Raw genomic sequence first — 22,695 nt, 5'->3', positions numbered from 1 at the left:
ACACTCCAATTTCCATCTACTAGCCATGCTGTCACTGTCATCTGTCCCCAATCAGCTTCTTGTTGGCCAGTCAGCTGGCCACTAATTTTCACTTTCCCAACAAGGTTAAATTCTCAGCAAAAACTTAATTATATGGACACACATACCTTTTCAGTTCCATTCAGTGTTCTTAAACAATCTACATGCTTTAATCCATGTATTTTCTTATCTGAACGACAGTGTAAAACCTTGTCATAGTCTGGTTTGCTTATTATATTTGATATTTGCGCTACAAATTCTAAAAATGCCAATTAATTACTATTTTAACATGAGATTTTTTTTTTAATCTGGATTGCTAATTTAGTGGAATTACATCCTGTCTAGGACAAATATGTAGTATTGAAATTCCTATCCTGTCTGTGTTGCTGCCTAGCTGTGGACGGATGTTCTGACACTTCACTTTTTAAATTTACTGTCTTTCAGGTATGCTGTTTTGAGAGACCCAGCAGGATGGCTGAGTGTGAACCCAGTTAGAGGAACTGTCAACACTTCAGCCTCACTGGACCGTGAGTCTCCTTATGTCCGTGACAACAGGTACACAGCTGTCTTCATCGCAACCGATAACGGTAAGTGTCAGATACCCCAGTGTATAAAAATTATGTAAGTTTATTAGAATTTGACTGTAGTTATCCATGTGAGCCTCAGGTAAGTACTTATTGTATGGTTTGTTACTTCTCCACTAACATAAATCAGACACTACAGTGCGTCCACGTTCTTTGTGGTTAATGCGTTCAAGGAACCACATGCGGTCGAGGAATCAGCGATCGAGATTGCAATTTATTTGTCTTATTATTTATGGTAATTTAAACATTTATGAACCCTATACATACTGATATTAAACCACCTTCTGCCTGTTTTACCTTTTCCTACACTCTTAAGTGTTTAAAGCGCTTTTGTATCTCACAAAAGTCAGAGACGGATGGAACAGAAAGCACTTCCGGAAGCCATCAGCCAAAATAATGCTCGTACGGTATCATGTGACTGCCTACTAAAAATCCGCGATGACGTGGAGTCGCAATCATTGATGCGCAAAAGCGCAAGGGCACACTGTATTGATAGCATTTGCAATGTTCTCAGGAGTTACTGTCCCTGTCCTCATTGAAGTTGACATTATTACATTTTGACAGCCCAGGCAACATGTGAATGTAGGACGCACATGCTAAGTTCACATGGGTAACAAACTAAAATGACAGGAAATGATAATATTATTTGAGTCCCCTCCAAGGTAGATTCCACAGAGTTAGATCCATGTGGTCTCCTTATGTGGGTCCCAGCTGGATCACCTGGGCAATGGGTTCAAAATAGATTAAACTCACTTTGTTTGATTTCAGACTGTCTCATTCCCTTTCTCAGGCTCTCGGGCCATTTCATTCTCTGGCTTGCTGCTTCTGGCTCCTACTCTACAGGGCTGTATGTAATAGGGCTCTGGCTTTGGCTTCTGCACAAGTTCCTCTTGTACATCCAGGGGCTTTAACTCTGTTTGGAGCTGTCTATGTTGTTCAGGCTGTTGCTGTTTTAGTGGCTCCATCTCCTCCTCTTTCAAGGTGTCCAGTTCCAGCTCCAGTTCCCTTGGGACACCAGCTCAGACACGTGCACTGGCTCCAGCACCACCACTGGTATCATCAATGATATCGGGACGTGCTCTAGATCTCTTTGGGGCACCGGTTCTAGCGCCTTTGGGGCCTCTTGCTCTTGCTCTGGCTCTGGTTTTCTTGGGTGTTGTTGCTGTCTGGAGGCCACTGGCTCTGACTCTCTGTGAGACTCTAGTTCTGGCTCTCATGCCAGCTCTAGATGTGGCTCTCGTTCTCTCTAGGGGCCTGGCTCTTGCTCTAATGGAATGGCCACAAGTGGCATTTCTTCTGTCAGACCATATGGTTGCTGGCTGGCAGTGTCAGTGAAGCTGCTATTCTGAGACTTTCAAAGACACAAATGAAAGTGTTGAGAGCCCCAGTGCATTTGTTTTTTGTTTTTTGTCTCTGCTTCCCTCCTCCTGTGTCCCTGTTTCTCTTTATCCCTTTGTAATTCTCACTCTTCTCAATCAATCTATCTGGTCTCCAGCGCTCTGGAGATTCTGACAGATCTATTAGAGGAGCTGGGAGATTCTATTAGCAGGCAGGAGACTATCACTGTGGTACTGGGGACTTTGGTAACCTTAGAGACATGAGCATTGGAAGTGAGTTTATGGTGGGCATCAGTGGAAAGGTGGAGGAAGGTAGGTAAAATGTACAAAAGGAATTGCATAAGGAGTAGAGGGGCAAGAGGAGGATTATAAGTTTATGACTAGGCAGTGCAGGGCAAAGGTCTGTCCTAGAGCCAGAGATGGAGGCAGAGTAATTTCTTAGATATTTTTGCAAAGCTATTGATAATCTGATTGCAACCCATGTATATATCTGCTTTAAATAAACAATTAACATGAAATTAAAAGTAGTGGAGGTTGATGTGAATGTCAGTTGTTTTGCAATGACCACGAACCAAATTATGACCGTGAACCAAATTATACAAAGTTTAGTTTGACCTGATAATGGCACTTCGGAAAAAATCTGGCACCACTAAGGTCACTGAACTTCATCCTTAGGGGGACATAAATATATGAAAGTTATTTCATAGCAGTCCACAAAAGCAGAAATTACAACTTTTTTTTTTGTGGCAGAAGGAAATATAAGTAGTTTGCCAATTGAAGAAGCTAATGACACTAATGAAGCTAAGCTGTCCAACTAAGGTTAAGTTTCCCAAACCAATAACTGTCTCTACAAATTCTCATGAAAAATCATAACTTATTAAAACATTTTAAGATGACCCAAGTCTGTAGGAGTCAGCTTTTGCAGATCACAGAGTTTATAGTATATACAGTGTTGAGTGAAATCCATTTAGAAACTTGCCATATTACAGAAGAGACAAAAGCTATAGTCACATAGAGACTTCTTTCCCTCCAGTGAAACCATGAACTTCTATATTTTGTACTTCATCTTATTGAATTCTAAGTATTGACAAAAAAAGATGTGTCCATACTACCTCTAGGTCACCAACATGAGTACAAACAAGGATTATAAAAAATTCCTACACCAAGCCTTTTGAGAATGTAATTTACAGACTCCTTTGTATCAATGATTCTATTCAGTGTTTGTGTGTTTCTGTCTGTCTGTGTGCTTGTGCATGTGTGTACGTACAGTACATGTGGTTGGATTGTGAGTTTACTGCTGACTTACCTTACCTTTTTCTCTGACTGTTCTGTTATACACATGAGAAATCTGATCTTTCCTCACAGAGATCCACCAAGTGATTTATGACAAGAGTACATATGTAGGCTGCTAACAAGATATCGATCCACTCTTACATCTTCATCTTTAAGTTTACATGGAGACTTCAGATGAATGTGTATTTACACTGCACTGAGAGGAAACATTGACTGTTAAATGGAATGGAAGGAGGTTAAGAGTCACATATAAGTAAGAACCTGTACACACAAAAATTGGAAAAATGGCAAGGAAGGGAAATTTTTTGCAAGAAATAGATCTGGATGTAGCATTACAAAAAGCTTGAACAGTTTTGTCAATTGGTGTAGGTATATTTCATTGTACAAGAAACAACCCTTATCAATTTATTAAGGTAACATCCACCTGAATTCTTCTCAAAAACAAAATAAGCTGCCAACAGTCTCAACAATGTATACTGCAAGGGTAGAAGTGCTTCTGAAGAATAACTTTGTCCTTAGCCACGGGCAATCTCATGCCCAATTTAAATACATTTGAGTTGGTGTGCTAACTTAAAATAGATGAAAAATTGTTGAAAAGTTAACAAGGTTGGCAACAGATTGTTTGTTGGTTCTGGTTAACATCAGAACGGCAGATCACCTGGAGTTGGAAGGAAGGAAGGAAGGAAGGAAGGAAGGAAGGAAGGAAGGAAGGAAGGAAGGAAGGAAGGAAGGAAGGAAGGAAGGAAGGAAGGAAGGAAGGAAGGAAGGGAGGGAGGGAGGCAGGAGGTAGGAGGGAGGCAGGCAGGCAGGCAGGGAGGTAGGGAGGGAATGTTAGTTTCAAACAGTGCCTAACAGTCTCACATTTTTCTATGCATAGTTTACATTGGCATCCACAAGATGGGAGTGAAGACCCAAGGCTTAGCAGCTGCAGAAGTAATTAACTAACTATTGTAAATCAAAAGCAGAAGTCAAGTTGACCTCAGCGGTAATCTGTAAGATGTCAGGTACATCCTGAAAGGAAGATACAAAGTTTCCACTTCCTCGTTTAACTTTTTTGTGTCTTTTCTGTGATTACATTTCATGGCTGAGTAATGGTGACACTGGTCCAGCGTATTTTCACTGGAACTGCACCTTTTACCTGCTTCTTCAGAACCTACAAATGTCTATACCTATAGAGGACATGAAATTAACTATTTGTCTTTTTATTATTGTTGAATAGGCTTGGATGAATTGCTGCATGTGCATGATTGCATACGGTGAATTTCACATTCATCTTGGAATTTAATTTCTGGACATTGTTTCTCTTCTCTCATGTTTGGTCTTGTTTTTTTTATTTACTGGCAAAAAAGCTTTAGCACCGTATTGCCTGGGCAGCTCCTGTTGAGAAGATTCTGTTCCAGACAGACAGAAGGCTTGATCATGGGTGTAGATCAACTCTCAGCAATTGCTGCTGATTTTGTAGGCCAGCAAATTATCATCTGCTCTCTGATTCCCCATGTACATTCCAGCTGTTACTTTTTCCTTCTTTCACATTAGATTCTGTGCACAGTGTTGACAGATCTTTGTTTGTGTAGGGCACAAACACAAAGATCTTTCTACCAACACACTCCTTGCCTGTCTAGCTTGCCTGTGTGTATCCACTCCCAGCTGTGTGTTGTGGTTCACTGTTTCCTCCTGCTCCTCATTTAAATGTTAAACCGCTTCCTGGTGGGAGCCATTTGTCATTGGAAGGCATGAATATATTATCAAAGCCCTAGTCGTCTGAAATATACACACACACACACACACACACACACACACACACACACACACACACACACACACACACACACACACATACACACACACATATTTTCCAATGTACATTCTTCTGTGTCTGCTGCCACCGGACTACCTATTAAAAACTCGAAAGTCATGCATGAAAGAGTCGAGCAGTTTTTGCTTTGACCATAGACATGGACAAGAGAGAGCTCCATTTAGACTGAGCAGAAGCTGTATGTGTGTGCATCTATTTATGTCACAGACAACCTTCACCTCCAAAGAGAGCTTTGTCAATTACAAGAACATTTAGCATGATATGCACACACATGCACTCAGACTGAACAGTGTGATAATTCTCATCATTCATTACAGTCACATCGCATATCCCCTCTGATTTAAATCAAAAGCAACAGCAAAAAGGATAGGCTGAATTTTAATGGGTCAAAGTGTGTGTCTTCGCGTGTGTGTTTGTGTGTGTGTGTGTGTGTGCAGTATCTGGATATTTCTGAGAGACAAGTCCACATAATAGGTTTATCATTTGCTCTCTGAACAACAGGAAAAGGCTGATGGTGGTAACCAGCTGTTCGTATCAGAAATACTTTGTGTGTATGTCCACATATTTGTGTGAATTTGTGTCTGCTCGTACTTCCACGTGTCTCTACTTGTGTCCTTCATCGTGTATGATGTCTGCTGCTGTGCTGCCTCATTGTCATACAATGTCTGGAAAGCAGTGTGCCACTCATTGTAGTAATGGGCTGAGTAATTTTCCTGTTTCAGACCAGCCCCCCAAGTGTCACGTCATGTCACCTACTCACAACAAGGCAGCCTAGCAGGGTAAATGCAGGTAGAAAGACTCATGTTGTGTCTTTAACCAGCTGTGATCAGGACACCTCAAACTCCAGCAGTGAAATAATTGAGCATGATGAGTAGCTGAATCAGCCCAGTGTGCTGAAGTCCTCAGGCCACTGGTAAAATACTGTAGAATTCAACAGAAATAATAGTAGTCTTCAAGGTTTGATGGTGAATATCACTGTTAAAGCATAGCGGGCCTTTTTGGCAGCAGCTCCAGCTTCAAGATGTGCAATGTGATTCCACTGACCGTGAATTTAGTCAATGACGTATCAATGTTTGATTAACAGTGGAGTTGGGAGTGAGCTTTAAGTGATGGAGTCATTGTGAATGCCAGAAATGAACTCTGACTGCTCTCTCTAACTTTCCAAAGAATCCATTTTATTAGAGCCAAGAGAGCCAGACCTTAAGAGCAGACTGTGTCTACGAAATAGTAAATACAACAATGGAAGACTCAACAACGACAGGACAAATTGAAAAATATGATCGAAAGGCTAGAAATGCTGGCAAGGAGAAAAGTGAGAGGTAAGATTAGATTTCCATTTTTCATGGTTGTGGTAAAGATGGTATTAGGGGCTAATTTCATACAAAAAAAGAAAAAACAATCAAGAGTGATGTCCACAATATTAGCACTGCAGTCTCCCTCTCAGCACCAGCAGGATTTCTTATGGTGTTTATAGCTGCACAGAAGAACTCTGTGCTCAATTTGGTCACTGTGATCAAAAGTTTTAGTTCTTTTAGCATTCCATGACATTTCCAATATGTTGAATCCCATTTTGACACATATGGCCAACATCAAATGTATTGCGTCTGTACTGTTATCAATTGATTAAATGACAAGTATCAGCAGGTTTGATTAAAAATGATCATTGAGGTCCATTTTCTTCCCCAGATCCTTGCATCTGTCAAGTCTCAGTCATATCAGGTTGAAATATTTTAGCCTGAACCCCACATGATATTCAAGACTTTGTCAGACAGCATTTGATCAAAACAGGCTTACACAAATTCTGGATGTGTTTACCCACACACCTCTCATCTTGAGGTTGTTTTTGTGCCAACGATATATCTCACTGTTGTCAATCCCTTTTTGGAGACAGCCACAGAGGCAAGCAAGTTGACTACCATGATGAAATGTGTTCTTTCCCAACCAATCAAGTATGACCCTGTGCAGTTGTCAACTAGGGAAATGCCAGCATGAGGGAATGGCCCAGGGTAGGAAATCAAGGCATCTTGACCCAGGGTAATGACAGTGTAATGGGATATGTTCCGGAAAGCAGAGAAGATCACAGCTCAAAGTTGTCTTGCCTTCTGTTGCATTCCACGTCTTGCCATACTGCCTCATTAATCCCAACTACATACCACATATTTTCCCACCTTAGCAGTTTAGGACCACCTACACAAACTCCATCTCTCTCTTGCTCTCCTCCTCTGGCTGCTTCGGTCTTTCATTTTGACTCAAAGCAGAACCTCTTGAGGAAGTCATCACCTTGTACACTGACTCATTTACATATTTGATTGAAGTATACCTTTGTTGAGCTTTGCTAGGAAAGGAGTGCCTCCCTCTGTTGCTGGCTGTTACCAGGACCTGCCTTTCATGTGTCCTTGGAATACTGATTCACCCACAGATCACAAGTTATCACTGTGCCCAACACATGAAAACAAACATTCCTCTGCCCATTCAGTCTTTTTTTTTTTTTTTTTTTTTTTTTTAATTTTTAATCTGAGTGCATCAATGCCAGGGTACATTTACTAAAGATTAAAACCACTTGGCGGTGTGTACAGAGTGTTCAGTGTTGTTAAACTATATACACACTGCTTACTTAACTTGCACATCTCTTTCAAGATTTTTATGAGGGCTTCCTTCCTGACAGTATGAAGAGCTTTGGGTATCGTTAGAATGGCAAGGATCCAAATTAAATTAGATGAGTGGGTAGTGGAGATGGAGAGTGATAGAAAATGAATGATGATGTCAGACAATAAAATTGGGAAAACATAAACCATGATTTCTGTTTTGTATTGAGAAAATGTAGGAAACCTGTCATAGGTTTAGGTCCTGATGAAGGAATGAGAGCACCTTTTGTGTGGAAAATATATGCATCTGGATGAATAGTACAGCAAAAGTAAGGTGTTTTAATTAGACACCTTAACAGTTTCTATATTTTAAGTCTAATGGTAATAATATTAACCCTGTTTAAGAATTGGAACAAAATATTGAAAGAGTTTCTAAGTAAGTTTATAATTTTCTAGTTTGCAAAGTAACAGACATCAACCTACAGGTCTGATACAAAAAAAACGACACAATACAATATTAAAATCCGCGGTGCACTGGCATCGTGTCCGGAGTGTCCCCCGCCTCACGCCCTGAGACTGACGGGATAGGCACCGGCTCCCCCGCGACCTGCGTTAGCGGATTAAGCAGGTTGGAAGATGACTGACTGACAATATTAAAATGTTCACCGCATTTGACCCATCCATGTGGACCAATGGGCTGATGCCCCACAGCTCCTCATTCCAGATGTAAGGCAGTGCCTTGGTCCAGAGAATTAACGTCACATACATGCTTCAATAGTGGGGAGGGAGTGTGGAAAATCCACCAAGCATTGGCCAAAGCTATGACTAGGCAACATAAGCAATGACAGCCACGGAGCTTTAGTATGACGATAATCATTATGGCAGCCAATCCATAGGCCTTTGATTTTAGACCCGACATTAAAAAGCTTTCTCGTTATCTTTATCTGCTGCAATGCCGTTGGATCTCACTAAAATCATTGTGTAGACAGTACTACATACAAAAACTCAGAGCAATCAAATGTCTCTGAGGAGATGCCATAGCCATCTGATGGTTAATCCTGGCATATTTGTGAGACTTGAGATGACGGATTGGAAGAAATGGGCGTACTATTTCTATAAAATTGCAATTTTTCAGTTCTTCTCTGCTCGTATATTTTCCTTGCACCGACTATTGATTCATCAGTGGCAGAGAATAACACCCAAATCGATGGGAGAGCGACAAGTGAGGGATGCATGGATGCAATTAAGAGAATTGGGATTTACCCATAGCCCTTACCAAAGTCGCCAAGACCACAGATGCTACTAATGACATTAAGCATGGGTTTGTTTGGACTCAGTTATCCCAATAAGCCATGGCAGCAAAACTGTGGACACATTTGCTTAATATGAGGACCCTCAAACAAAAGCAGCTAAAAAGAATTCAGTCATTATTAATTTTTATGATTTACACCTGTGCTTTTTCTTCCTGTGACACAAAAAATGTCATCTTTAAAAAAATCCCAAAGGCAATGTGGGAATGAGGAGCAGGTGTGCTGGCAGGGGGGACTACAGGTGCCTGTATGGGACTTTTAATCATTTGAATTTATAATTAGTTTTGTGTATTGCTGCTTGCACAGTGACAGAAGAAGTCTAATAAAAAACATCAATAGAAGGGAAATGCTTTAGACAGAGTTAATTTTGATTTCCAATAGGCCCGACACAGCATTAGATCACACATAAGAGCCAGGACTAGCGTGAGTTTAACAAACTTGTTAATTAAAGGTGTTCTTCTTAGATTTTTCTTTTTTTATCTGGCATATCATCAAAGTCGTGTTGCAGATTCTGGCAGTGGACCAAAACAAGAAATCCCATAAGTAAAACAATATTGCTGTTTCATTAGAACAAAAAGAGCTCACACTGTTGCCTACTTAAAGCTGTATCAACACCCTCCTTCTCCTGCCACTTTGTATAATAGCAAGCAACTGATAACCCAAACACTATCCTGAAAGTAATTGCCAGAATAGCAGCTATGCACCTGTCCCCAGCATGCATCTCTCCCTGAAGTCATCTCTCTTAATGGCTTCTGCCTATTGTAATTGTCTCTGGCTGGATTCATTTACAGTTCTGATCAGCCAATCAGATTAGCAGGATGTCATGTGATAGTGTAAGCTGCAGCCATGAGGAGACTGATGACTTATGGGATAGAATGAAGTGGGTTATCTGAAGGGTGATTTAACAAGGTCAGGGATTTGTACATGGGCAAGACCGATGGAATTGAACTGGAAAACGCATCACCAGATAGAATGTTTTTTATTCAACATGACTTTCATGGAATAATAGGCACAGCTGCTCTACCATTAAGCCCATTCATAGTCTGTTTTTTGATTTGTTTGTTGTTGTTTTTTTATGATTGGACCACAAACTGATGAAAAATTAAGTTACACTGTCCTGTGGATTGGATGTGGGAAAAATTCAAGAAAGCATACATTGAATTTGTCTGGTAACATAAAGTGTATTTTAGCCATATTGACTTGCATCATTCAAAGCGAGTCGATGGTCTTCAATGCAATATACATCGTGCTTTACACTTTATGTTATGGTTTACAATTATTTTCTTTCCACTTATTTAATGCTGCTTCACACTGCCTGTGGAAACATATTTCCTAAAGTATCATGCACAGTAGAGTACAATGCTGTTCAATGAGTGACAAGCATTACACTACAGGTAGTCCTCAAAAACATTCGACTTATGAACATTCGCGAATATGAACACACGCGTGCCACCACATCCGACTATTGTACTGCAGTTCCCCTTTTTGCCACAACCCCCACCGAGCAGCACCACAGCGTTCACCGCTTTCCCTCTTGTTCTTGTATGTTGTTCTCTCTGTGAGCATCTGAGAAGGTAGGACTTCCTACCTTGAGTATTTTACTGTTTATCATGGATGATATCAGAGAGAGCTCGGTGACAAGCTCTCTTATAACAACTCTACATGCCACAATAACCCCCCTCCCCCCCACATGCTACATGCTACAGTACCGTACAGTGGATCGTCAACATCAACAGCTGACTCTGGCTGTTGTTGTAGGATTAATGCTTAAAAAATGGTTGAGTTGTTTGTAGTGTTTTCTTCTTCTTCTTATCCTAAACAATTATATTATAAGCTTACCATGAACTAATCTGAATTTTTCCATGTATTTTTTTTTTTTGAAAACCAACTTATAATTGAGAACAACTAGATGTCCTGTTATTGTTTCTGTATTTAGCAGCAATGGCATTTAAATTACCTCAAACGGCAATTATAGATTAAAATTAATTAAGAACGATTTACGAATAATTCCATTTATCAACAACCTTCAGGACTACCAGTACATTGATGACAACAGCATGCACTCTCTATACGGCTGAACTATTAGTTTAGGTGGTGTAACAGTTGCAACTATAAGAGACCTCGATATTCTTAACCTGAGCTTAACATCAGTCCTGAATGTTACACACTGAGCACACATTGAGTTCCACTCACAAGTGTGAGTGCACTCACAGCTGTATTTATAATTCATTTCAGATCTGACCACTCAGACTACATTCGAAAGAGGTCTCGTGGACATGTGACCATATTGTTCAACAATATATCTGAGCCACATTCAAATTATGATTTTCAATCTATGATTTCCCTTTTGTGTCCTGTGATGCAAATAACTTTTTGTTGCCTGCCAAGGTAAGCAGAAGTTGTTATGTAAATGCATGTTCTGTTTCATTTGGATATCCCCAAATTCCTAGAGAAACTTTTCATTTTTGAAAACCGTTTAATCGGAAGAAATATTACAAAGTTTGCATAAGTATTATAGCAAATGTAACACGAACACACAGACAAACACTCACTCACACACACATGCACACACAAACAGATTTTTTTATTCCTATTCTTATAAGCAGAATCATCTTGTCATGGCAACTTCTTTCTTTTCCTTTCGGCTTTTCCCGTCAGGGCCGCCACAGCGAATCAATTGCCTCCATCTAACCCTGTCTTTTGCATCCTCTTCTCTCACACCAACTACCTTCATGTCCTCTTTCACTCCATCCATAAATCTCCCCTCTGGTCTTCCTCTAGGCCTCCTGCCTGGCAGTTCAAAACTCAGCATCCTTGTTCAAATATATTCACTATCTCTCCTCTGGTCATGTCCAAACCATATCATTCTGGCCTCTCTGACTTTATCTCCAAAACCTATAACATGTGCGGTCCCTCTGATGTACTCATCCCTGATGCTAACCATCCAAAAAAAAAACTTCCATATCTTCATCTCTGCTACCTACAGCTCTGTCTTCCGTCTTTTCCTCAGTGACACCGTCTCCAGACCAAACACCACTGGTTTCACCAGTTATGTTCACCTTTTCATTTTAGCTGAAACTCTTCTATCACACAACACACCTGACACTATTCTCCATCCATTCCATCCTGCCTGTAAACGCTTCTTCACCTCTTTTCCGCATGGACTGTTGACCCTAGGTACTTAAAATACTCCACCTTCTTGATCTCTTTTCCCTGTAACCTCACTCTACCACTTGGGTCCCTCTCATTCACACACTTGTATTCTGTCTTACTGTGGCTAACATTTCATTCCTCTCTTTTCCAGGACAAACCACCTCTCTAGCTTCTCCTCCACCTGTTACCTGTTCTCACTACAGATCACAATGTCATCTGCAAACATCATAGTCCATGGAGATTGCTGTGTAACCTTGTCTGTCAGCCTGTCCATCACCTTAGTGAACAAGAAGGGGCTCAGAGCTGATCCCTGATACAGTTCCACCTCCACCTTGAACTTCTTTGTCACACCTACAACACACCTCAACACTATCTTACAGTCCTCATACATGTCCTGCACCGCTCTAACATATTTCTCTGCCACTCCAGACTTCCTCATACAATACCACAGTTCCTCTCTGGGCACCCTGTCATGAGTTTTCTCCAGATCTATAAAAACACAATGCAGCTCCCTTTGGCCTTATCTGTACTTCTCTATCAACATCTTCAAAGCAAATACTGCATCTGTAGTACTCTTTTTTGGCATGAAACCATTAGAAGAAGAAGAAGTACGCTGCTCACAAATGCTCACTTCTGTCCTTAGTTTACCTTCAACTACTCTTTCCCATAACTTCATTGTATGGCTCATCAGCTTTATTCCTCAGTAGTTGCCACAACTTTGCACATCTCCCTTGTTCTTAAAAATGGGCATAAGTACACTTCTCCATTCCTCAGGGATCTTCTCACTATCTAAGATCCTGTTGAACAACCCAGTCAGAAACTCTACTGCCACCTCTCCTAGACATGTACATACCTCCACAGGTATATCATCAGGACCAAGTGCTTTTCCACTCTTCATCCTCTTCAATGCCCTCCTCACTCCATCCTGATTAATCTTTGCTACTTCCTGGTCCAATTTCCACCACAAAACCCTATAGGTGAACAGCACAGATGGTGGTCGTTGTTAACTTGGGCCTCGACCAATCTGGTATGGTAGTCATAGATGTGATTTGCATGTTTGATTTGGCAAAAGTTTTATGTCAGATGCCTTTCCTGACACAACCCTCTATTTTTATCCAGGCTTGGGACCAGCACAATAAGACACTGGCTTGTGCACTCTTTCCGCTACATTAGTTAGTCATGGCAACATTTGATCAATTTTAATACTGGTATCATTTAAATAATTCAGGAAACCACATCACTCAGGAGAAAAGCTCCCAACGAAAAAAAAGTTCTATTTCATGAGTTAATTTAACATAAACCCAACAAGTGGAGCTTTTATTAATCCAGTGAATCCACTGAGGCAGAGCCCTTCCAGATTTCACTTTGAAAAAGAGATCAAATGTATGATTTTGCTCAAAACTTTTGCCTGTCAAATTTGTTTTGCCTCTCCATCACCTCTCAAAACAAACTTGAGTACACATTTAACCCTAAAAGGAATAACCGAGACTGATCATATGACATTTTTTATTCTTACCATACAAGCGAAGCACATTTCAAAATGCTGCTAGTCAGAATCTTTTCTTCCCCTTCTCCAAGACGGGGGAGAAAAAGGCAAACAACACAAAGAGAAAATAAAGCAATAACAACAGAAAGTGACAGCCAGACAGAAGGAGAACATTAGCCTAAAGCCAAAGTGTTGGAAGCAAAAGTGTTTGGTAGATGTAGTGATATAAAGAAAAACCTAAGTTTGCTGCCTGTAGCTGTGAATTAAACCCAACAAGCCCAGGAGTCAATCACCCTGCATGCTCCTCTCATCTTTGGGCAGTTAGGAGAATTTCAGGGCTATCTAGCTGCCAGCCAGGGGCAGCTGGAGGTAGTTGGAGAAAGGCTGGATGGTTGGAGATTGGGCAGGAGGCAAAGCCCTGAAGAAGAGGTTAGAGGTGTTAAAAGTTGCCTTTCAGAATTTCTTCACCTTACATCATTGCTGCTTTCATCCGAGAAGCATTGTCTGCAATACTTAGATGGTATGAAGAAACAAAAAGACACAAAACACCTGCCAGGGAAAATTTACCAGAAAGTTTTTCCTGTTTTTATGCTGTGTATTACAGACAGCCCACAGACAGCCCACAACCCAATAATGCTGTACATTGTTTAATTTTTTTTTACATAATTTGATTTTATGGAAAAGTTTTGTAAACAGGTACAATTGTCATTCTAAACATTCTATTATATCTATTGAGCATAATAATAAGAAGCTCGTCAAGGGTTGAGTGTTATCATGAGTGATAAGTGCTGTACTTGTTTGAAAACTATAACGGAAAAGATGAAATCTAATTTTACAACTTGCCAATTGCTATTGTCAGTGTTCACAATCCAGAAATGTACCAAATGATAAAATGTAATCAGATAAGTAACCCAAAAAATGTATAACTAGGAAATATAAATATTAGTCAAAAAATTTCTAGAGGTCATTCAGTCGCCCATAAATGATGAAGAAATATGTGTATTTAATGTGAACGGCACCGTGGCATATCAGGTAGCGCTGTTGCCTCACAAAAATGTTCTGGACGGACAGACGACTGGATGGATGGGTGGATGGGGGGAATGATGGATAATGCAACATCCATCTTCCACCGCTTATCCGGAATCGGGTCGCGGGGGTAGTAGCTTCAACAGGGAGCCCCAAACTTCCCTTTCCCTGGCCACATCCACCAGCTCTGACTGTGGAATCCCAAGGCATCCCCAGGCCTGGTCCTGGGTCTGCCCCGAGGTCTCCTCCCAGCTGGACTGCCAGAAACACCTCCCTAGGGAGGCGCCCCGGAGGCATCCGCACCAGATGCCCAAACCACCTCAACTAACTCCTTTCCACGCGAAGGAGCAGCTGATCTATTCTGAGCCCCTCACAAACAGCAGTGTTTCTCACCTTATCTCTAAGGGAGACTCTAGCTGTCTGCCTGAGAAAGCCCATTTCAGCCGCTTGTATCCGCAATCTCGTTCTTTCGGTCATGACCCATCACTCATGACCATAGGTGAGGGTAGGAACGAAGATTGAACGGTAGATGGAGAGCTTTGCCTCTCGGCTTAGCTCCCTCTTTGTGACAACAGTGCGGTAAGGCGACTGCAATACTGCTCCTGCTGCCCCAATTCTCCATCCAATCTCACGCTGCATTGTTCCCTGACTCGTGAACATGACCCCAAGATACTTAAACTCCTTCACTTGTGGAAGTACCTCATCCCCCACTTGGAGAAGGCATTCCACCGGTTTCCTGCTGAGAACCATGGCCTTAGATTTGGAGGTGCTAATCCTCATCCCCGCCGCTTCACACTAGGCTGCAAACCGGACCAGTGAGTGCTGCAGGTCACAGGCCGATGACGCAAACAGGACCACATCATCTGCAAAAAGCATCGATGCAATCCTCAGGCCATCAAACTGTAACCCCTCCTCACCGTGACTACGCCTCAATATCCTGTCCATGAAAATCACGAACAGAATTAGTGACTGGCGAAGACCAACAGCTACTCGGAACAAGTCCGACTTACTGCCGAGAACCGGACCGCAGCTCTCACTTTGGGTGTACAGGGATTGGATGGCGCTGAGGAGAGGCCCCCTCACCCCATACTCCCCCAGTACCTCCCACAGTATATCCCTGGGGACCTGATCGTACGCCTTCTCCAAGTCTACAAAACACATGTAGACTGGACGGGCATACTCCCAAGCCCCCTCTAGGATCCCTGCGAGAGTAAAAAGCTGGTCCATTTTTCCACGACCAGGACGGAACCCACATTGTTCCTCCTCAATCTGAGGTTCGACAATCGGCCGGACCCTCCTTTCCAGCACCTTGGAGTAAACTTTCCCAGGGTGGCTGAGGAGTGTGATGCCCCTGTAGTTGGCACACACCCTCTCCCTCTGGTTCCCCTTTTTAAAAAGAGGAACCACCACCCCATTCTGCCACTCTTTCGGCACTGTCCCAGACTTCCACGCAATGTTAAAGAGGCATGTCATCCATGCCAGCCCCTCAACACCCAGAGCCTTCAGCATTTCCGAGCGAATCTCATCAACACCAAGGGCTTTGCCACCATGAAGTTGTTTAAGTACCTCGGTGACTTTGCCCCGAGTGACTGACTCGAATCCCCCATCATCCAGCTCTGCCTCTTGAACAGAGGAAGGGTCAGTTGGGGTAGTCGGATTCAGGAGTTCCTCAAAGTGTTCCTTCCACTGACCGACAACCTCCTCAGTCGAGGTCAACAGTGTCCCATCCTTGCCGTATACAGCTTGGATGGTCCCCCGTTTCCCCCTCCTGAGGTGTCGGACAGTCCTCCAGAACAACTTTGGTGCTGTCTGATAGTCCTTCTCCATGGCCTCTCCGAACTCTTCTCACACCCTCTGTTTTGCCTCCATCACAGCCGAGGCTGTAGTCCTTTTGGCCCGTCGGTACCCTGTAACTGCTTCAGGAGTCCCCAGGGACAACATGCCCCTGAAGGCATCCTTCTTCAGTTCCTTGTGTTTGAACATGGTGTTAGTTATGAACAATCCGTGACTAGCACAGAAGTCCAACAACATAACACAGCTCAGGTTTAGATCAGGGAGGCCATTCCTCCCAATCACACCCCTCCAAGTGTCTCCATCATTGCCGACGTGTGCATTGAAATCCCCCAGAAGAACAATGGAGTCCCCTGCAGGGATCCCATCAAGGACCCCATTTAGGGATCCCAAGAAGGCCGAATACTCTGAACTAATATTCGGTGCGCACGCACAAATAACAGTCAGAGTTTTCTCTCCCACAGCCTTAAGGCGTAGGGATGCGACCCTCTCATCCACCGGGGTAAACTCCAACACAGCAGTGCTCAGCTGGGGGCTTGTGAGTATCCCCACACCCACCCTGTGCTTCACACCTGACGCAACTCCGTAGTAGAACAAGGTCCAACCCCTATCCAGGAGTTTGGATCCAGAACCGAGGCTATGCGTGGAGGTAAGCCCCAACAGATCCAACTAGTAATGCTCCACCTCCAACACAAGCTCCGGCTCCTTCTCCGTCAGTGAGGTGACATTCCACGTCCCCAAAGCCAGCTTCTGCCGCCCGGGTCTGGTCCGTCGTGACCCCCTGTTGTCACTGCCACCCATATGTAAGCGCACCCAACCCCATTGGTCTGCCCTGCGGGTGGTGGGTCCACAGGGGTGGGAAGAGTCCACGTTGCCTTTTTGGGCTGAGCCCGACCGGGCCCCATGGCAGACCTGGCCACCAGGCGCTTGCTGATGGGCCCTCTGTCCGGGCCTGGCTCCAGACGTGGGCTTCCTCCGGGCAGGGTCACATTTTTCCCTTTTCCGTTTTTCATGGGATCTTCGGATAATGCAACAGTCATAATCTAATTTTGTACATATAACAATATCCACCAGAATACATAAAACAAGGTTAAATCTTTCTGGTTTCATCCCTAAAAGTAAGGTAGAGCATCGAAAGCTACAAAGCAAATCAATGTTATTTTCACTCATTAGCTAGAAAAGAGCCTCAAGAATGATGGGATTGCTCCACAGATTTACTTGGTTGGTCGGCATGGCTCCAAGACTTCAGTTTTGGCAATTTTTAATTACAGAAGTTTATACTGTGTGCCTTCTTTTGATGGTTTCCAAGTAGTAAAAAAAAGAAAAGAAAGATTATTATGTTGCAGGCGACAAGCATTCATGATTGTGACTCTTTATAAATCTTTGTCTCAATTCTTTCAGTATAAGATATCTTCATTTATCTTAAATATAATCACACATACAGTGAATGTATGTGTGAAGATATATCATAATATCTTATCAATCATGTTTATTCAAATTGGGTAGACAAATGTATTCTTTAGAACACTAATTTTACTTTAGGAATTACAATTTCATTTGGATAATCGATCAGATTACGTTTCTTCAAATTGATTTCAGGGAGAGAGATTGCATTAGGCACTTTAGAAGTATTTCACTTTATGTGAATCGAACTGTTGGTCCACAAATTCAGCACAACTGGAAACAGATTCAGCAGACATTCTCTACTGCCAGGATTGACATGGATGTGTGAAACAAGTTGTAAAATATGCAGTGTCTGCAGCAATCTCAATCTCGACTGGTACATGGCCACATTAAGCTCTAAAGCTTTAGAGTAGACCACCATGAACGTTGATATAGAAAGTAAATTTATCATTTTAGCTGATGACCAAAAACTGCAAATATTTAAACGCCTATGCTGTAAAATGAGGCTCAATATTAATTCCTACTTAATATCTGTGTCACTTTCATTGTGAGTGTAGTTAATGCGATGTTAGCATTTACGCTTGAAGCAAAGACATACCAGTAGGTATGTAGACTCCTTAATTATTTTTTTTTATAATTATGTATTTTACCTGCTAAATAAACAATTCCTTTGTCTCTGGCTCCTGAAAAGAAGGAAAGTTAAGAATCACCATGTCCACAAAATAGCACTGAATTAAATGAGACTATGAGTTAATGGAACTGTGAACAATGCTGTGAGTTACTAAGGTCAGGCAATAGACTGTACATGAAGCCTACAGACTTCTTGAGAGACTTTTGTGCTTGTTTTAATCTTACTTTGCCTTACTTCACATTGATTTGTCCAGTTTATGCCCTGTCTTCTTGTGGCTCCTCATTTTGTGCCGATATTATTTATTCAAGAAATGTACATGGAGATCAAAACCTCTTTTAATTTGAGAGGAAGTATCTGCTACTGGCCAGAACAGGTCGACGGCTTGTGTTGGTAATTGATAGAATTTCAAAACTGAATAACTCCAACAAGACACTGGTAACACTTTAAAGGTTTTATTGCCCAAAGAATTCCCATCATATTTTTGCATTGTAAATCCCTGCATGTCCCTTCTATCTTAAATATCCCCTGCTTTACACATTATGTTCCTTACAGTACATTAGACATGAATAGCAGCAGCATCAACAAATTGCCTGTCTCCTTTAAAAATTGCTGTGTATTAAATCAAAACTTCTGTGACACTGCGGTGTGAAGCAGAGGCCAGGAGACAAGCTCCATTGATGCTTACGATGAAACAAGCATGATGTAAGGGAGATGAGGAGGAGTTGGAAAGGAGAGGAGCACAGGAAGGGAGTGATTACTGTAGTTGTGGAGGGTGTTCATTTCAGATGACAAACAGTCTCATATAAAGGTAGCCAAGCACAGAGACAGCCTCCCTCACTACAAATGGGTTGAAATTTGCATTTTTCACTGATGGGTAATCTGAGCCCCATCCTCTCTGGAGTGATAATAGATTATCTAAGGTCTTGCCTGAAGAGTTACTATCTTTGATTTGCTTTTCAACACTGCTTTCGTGGAAGTAATTCCATGATGCTGTCGCTGTTGATATTTTCACTGGCACACTTACCTTTTGTATACTGGTTGTTTGCTTTTTTTTCTTCACTTAACTCAGAATCAAAGTGTGGAGATTGTCATTTCACAATTATGACACACTAGAAATGCAGTTACATTTTGAATTCTCCTTGTCTTTCTTAATCACAATCTGCAGGAGCCTTAAACAGATGAGAGAGAAATTGAGGTGTGGAGCTCGTTGAATAAACTGTGGTGATAATTTTCTGATGAGTGCTCACCAATTATAGACATGGCTATCTGTAGATTGTTATAAAGCAGATAATGTTGTAGTTCTAGTCGACCATTGAAAAGTCTGGTTTTGCTGTCCGTCATTCTGGGTTTTTTTTTGTGTGTTCTATGCTTAATACTGAAACACATAAATGGTGTTTTAGGAGGACTTTGGATCGGGAGTATTTCAGCTTTGCACCCGACCCAGCATGTGGGATGGTGGGAATACAGAAAGGAAGTGTAGCCGCTGATGTGTGTACGAGTGTAGGTGTTTCTATAGATGTGTTAAACTGGATTATTGCCATTACAGAGAATCAGCACCTACACATGCCTCTAAGGTTTGCACCACACTTGACACTGTACATTCATGCATTTACACAAACAGCAAATATTTAGCACTTGGAATGATGCTACCATTACCGTGCCAGAGGGATTAAGCAGCCTGGGCAACACTTTGTGTTGCATGAGGATGATAAATTAATTTCAGGTGTCTGCAACAGCTCAGAGTTGTTGTTGACCAGTTCTTGTGCCTTTACGCAGCTGTGAAGTCTTTCGCAATGCATGTGTACACCAGTACTAAGCTTTAATGGCACCTAAACAAAATACATTTTCATAATCTTACAAGCTCCGAGAACGCAAGATCTTGCACCATTAATTTTCACATATTCCTTAAAGTGGTCGGTCAATCATAGCTTTGCAGCTGTACCTGTATCAACATGAAAGTGAGGGCAGTGTCTTTCAAAACCAAAAACACTGTCTAGGTCTGAGGGAAGCTGCATTTATTGGCAGATCCATAAAACATCATAGTGCCACATGTGTATAAAATAAGTTGACATTTATGTCTTAACTCACAAAACTCTCATTTTAAAACAAGTCTGGCAAACCAGCCTTTTCAACTAATACATATTGTGTGTTTACTTTAACTTAATTTACTATTTAGAAGGGTAGCTTCAATTCCTAGAATCTAATATTAAACATTGTTTTTTTTCTTGCTGCTTTATGAATCTTACATTGATTGCTTAATGCTAAATGTAATAACATCTGTATGCAATAATAGTGCAATATATCTTCATATACAGTGCCTGCATGTATGTGTATTCGAGTGTGTTAGGAGGGCCCATATTTTCTAATTACAAATCTTGTCTTTAGATATCAATGGCGGACTGAATGAAAAGCTCTAATCACAGTGAAACAGAGAGTGGTAGTAACAGCAGTAGAGAATAGTATCTTCTAACAGAGTGTAATCTCACACAACCATAGAAACTGACTCAGTACCACATCAAAATGCTCTTTTTCTAAATGTGATTGTCTGTGACTCATGCATTTGTATTTAAATGGAACGTTGATTTTGCTTTGTTTTTGCTTGAGTTAAATCAGGTCTGTATTTTTGTTGGTATTGCCTTTTTCAAAAAAAGATCCGGTCTTTTGTTACTCTTGTTGTACATCGAGAAGAATTTTAACTGTGCAAAGTGGAAAAGATGAATTTTAGAATCATGGCTACACCATTTTTTACTGCACAGCACTCTCTTCATTGTTATATACATTTACCCACTGTGATGTGCATCCAGGTGTACAGGACAACATTATATTTTGCAGAGTAAAATGCCACTATCGCCTTTTTCCATTTCCTGATTAATGCAAATTTTGTGTTTTTGCAGGGAGCCCACCTGCCACAGGTACTGGCACATTGGTCATTCACCTGGAGGACTACAATGACAATGCCCCTTATGTGGTACCATCAGTAGCACGAGTGTGTGAAGACGCCCATGATATGAATGTGGCCATAGTTGGAGGACGGGACAAGGACCTCACACCCAATGCTGCACCTTTCAAGATAGAGCTGGGGAAACAGCCCGGATTAGATAAAACATGGAAAGTTACCAGGGTCAACTGTGAGTATCAAAATGAGACCTGAGCATGACATAATATCCATCCATCCATCCATCCATCCATTTTCTTCCGCTTTATCCGCCGCAGTGGGTCAGGGGGAGCTGCAACCTATCCTAGCTGGCATAGGGAGTGAGGCAGGAGACACTGCTGGAACAATGCCAGTCCACCGAAGAGCCACACACAAAGACAGACAACCATGCACACACACACTCACTCCTACAGGCAATTTGGGACGGGGCAATCAACCTGAAGCGCATGTCTTTAGAGGTGGGAGGAAGCCGGAGAACCCGGAGAGAACCCAGGCAGACACGGGGAGAACATGCAAACTCCGCACAGAGCGGGAATCGAAGCCAAACCCACCGTGTTGTGCGGCCACAGCACTACCCACTGTGCCACCGTGCCACCCCCATGACATAATATTGAAGTTTAAATGTTTCACCAAACAAAAATGATTTCAACTATTAGTCAGTTTGTTATACAAGATGAAAAAGTGTCCATGTCCTCCCCAACAGTAAACTGTGTAGTAAACAATGTGCTCTTGTCTTTTCATCACTTTGTTTTCTTTTGCCAAAAATTTACAGTGCATTATCACAAAGTTGCCAAAAGGCACATTTGTAAACAAAGGAATAGAAATATACAGAGGGTAATAATGAGAAAAAAGAACAAATTCAAAAAGCCAAAATGTGATATTCAAAAATTTATACAGACATTTTATTTACGCATGCAAGCATGCTAACCATTAAATGTAAACTCATGTACCCTAAGGAGGGAAGGTGGGTGGTAGACAACCAAGACATTGATTTGGGCTTGCATCATGACTGACAGCACTGTCCCTGCGTGTGTCTGAGTGACAGAGCAGAGCTAAAACCTGCCCAGAGGTATTAACTGTGACTGACAGTGGGAGGGGAGATACAGACACTCCTCAATCATCCCCACTGGAGGAGACAGATACGGCCAGCAAAGGTCCTACTACCAGCTGTGTGTGTGTGTGTGTGTGTGTGTGTGTGTGTGTGTGTGTGTGTGTGTGTGTGTGTGTGTGTGTGTGTGTGTGTGTGTGTGTGTGTGTGTGTGTGTGTGTGTGTGTGTGTGTGTGTGTGTGCGTGTGTGTTAATCAGAACTAGGGAACCTGGTCATT

At 41.9% G+C, this 22,695-nt stretch overlaps 1 protein-coding gene across 1 annotated transcript in view; it reads left to right on the top strand.

The window, feature by feature from the left end:
- The window catches only part of cdh13 (cadherin 13, H-cadherin (heart)), a 370,468-nt gene that overhangs the window by 274,293 nt on the left and 73,480 nt on the right, over nt 1–22,695 (top strand). The window contains exons 11-12 of the mRNA XM_068313468.1: nt 463–605; nt 21,329–21,562. Of these exons, the coding sequence (XP_068169569.1) occupies nt 463–605; nt 21,329–21,562 (377 nt within the window). The remainder of the gene's footprint in view (nt 1–462; nt 606–21,328; nt 21,563–22,695) is intronic.

This window comes from Antennarius striatus, chromosome 4, assembly GCF_040054535.1.
Source record: "Antennarius striatus isolate MH-2024 chromosome 4, ASM4005453v1, whole genome shotgun sequence".
In the NCBI taxonomy this organism is placed as follows: domain Eukaryota; kingdom Metazoa; phylum Chordata; class Actinopteri; order Lophiiformes; family Antennariidae; genus Antennarius; species Antennarius striatus.
This window is presented reverse-complemented; position numbering and strand designations above follow the sequence as displayed.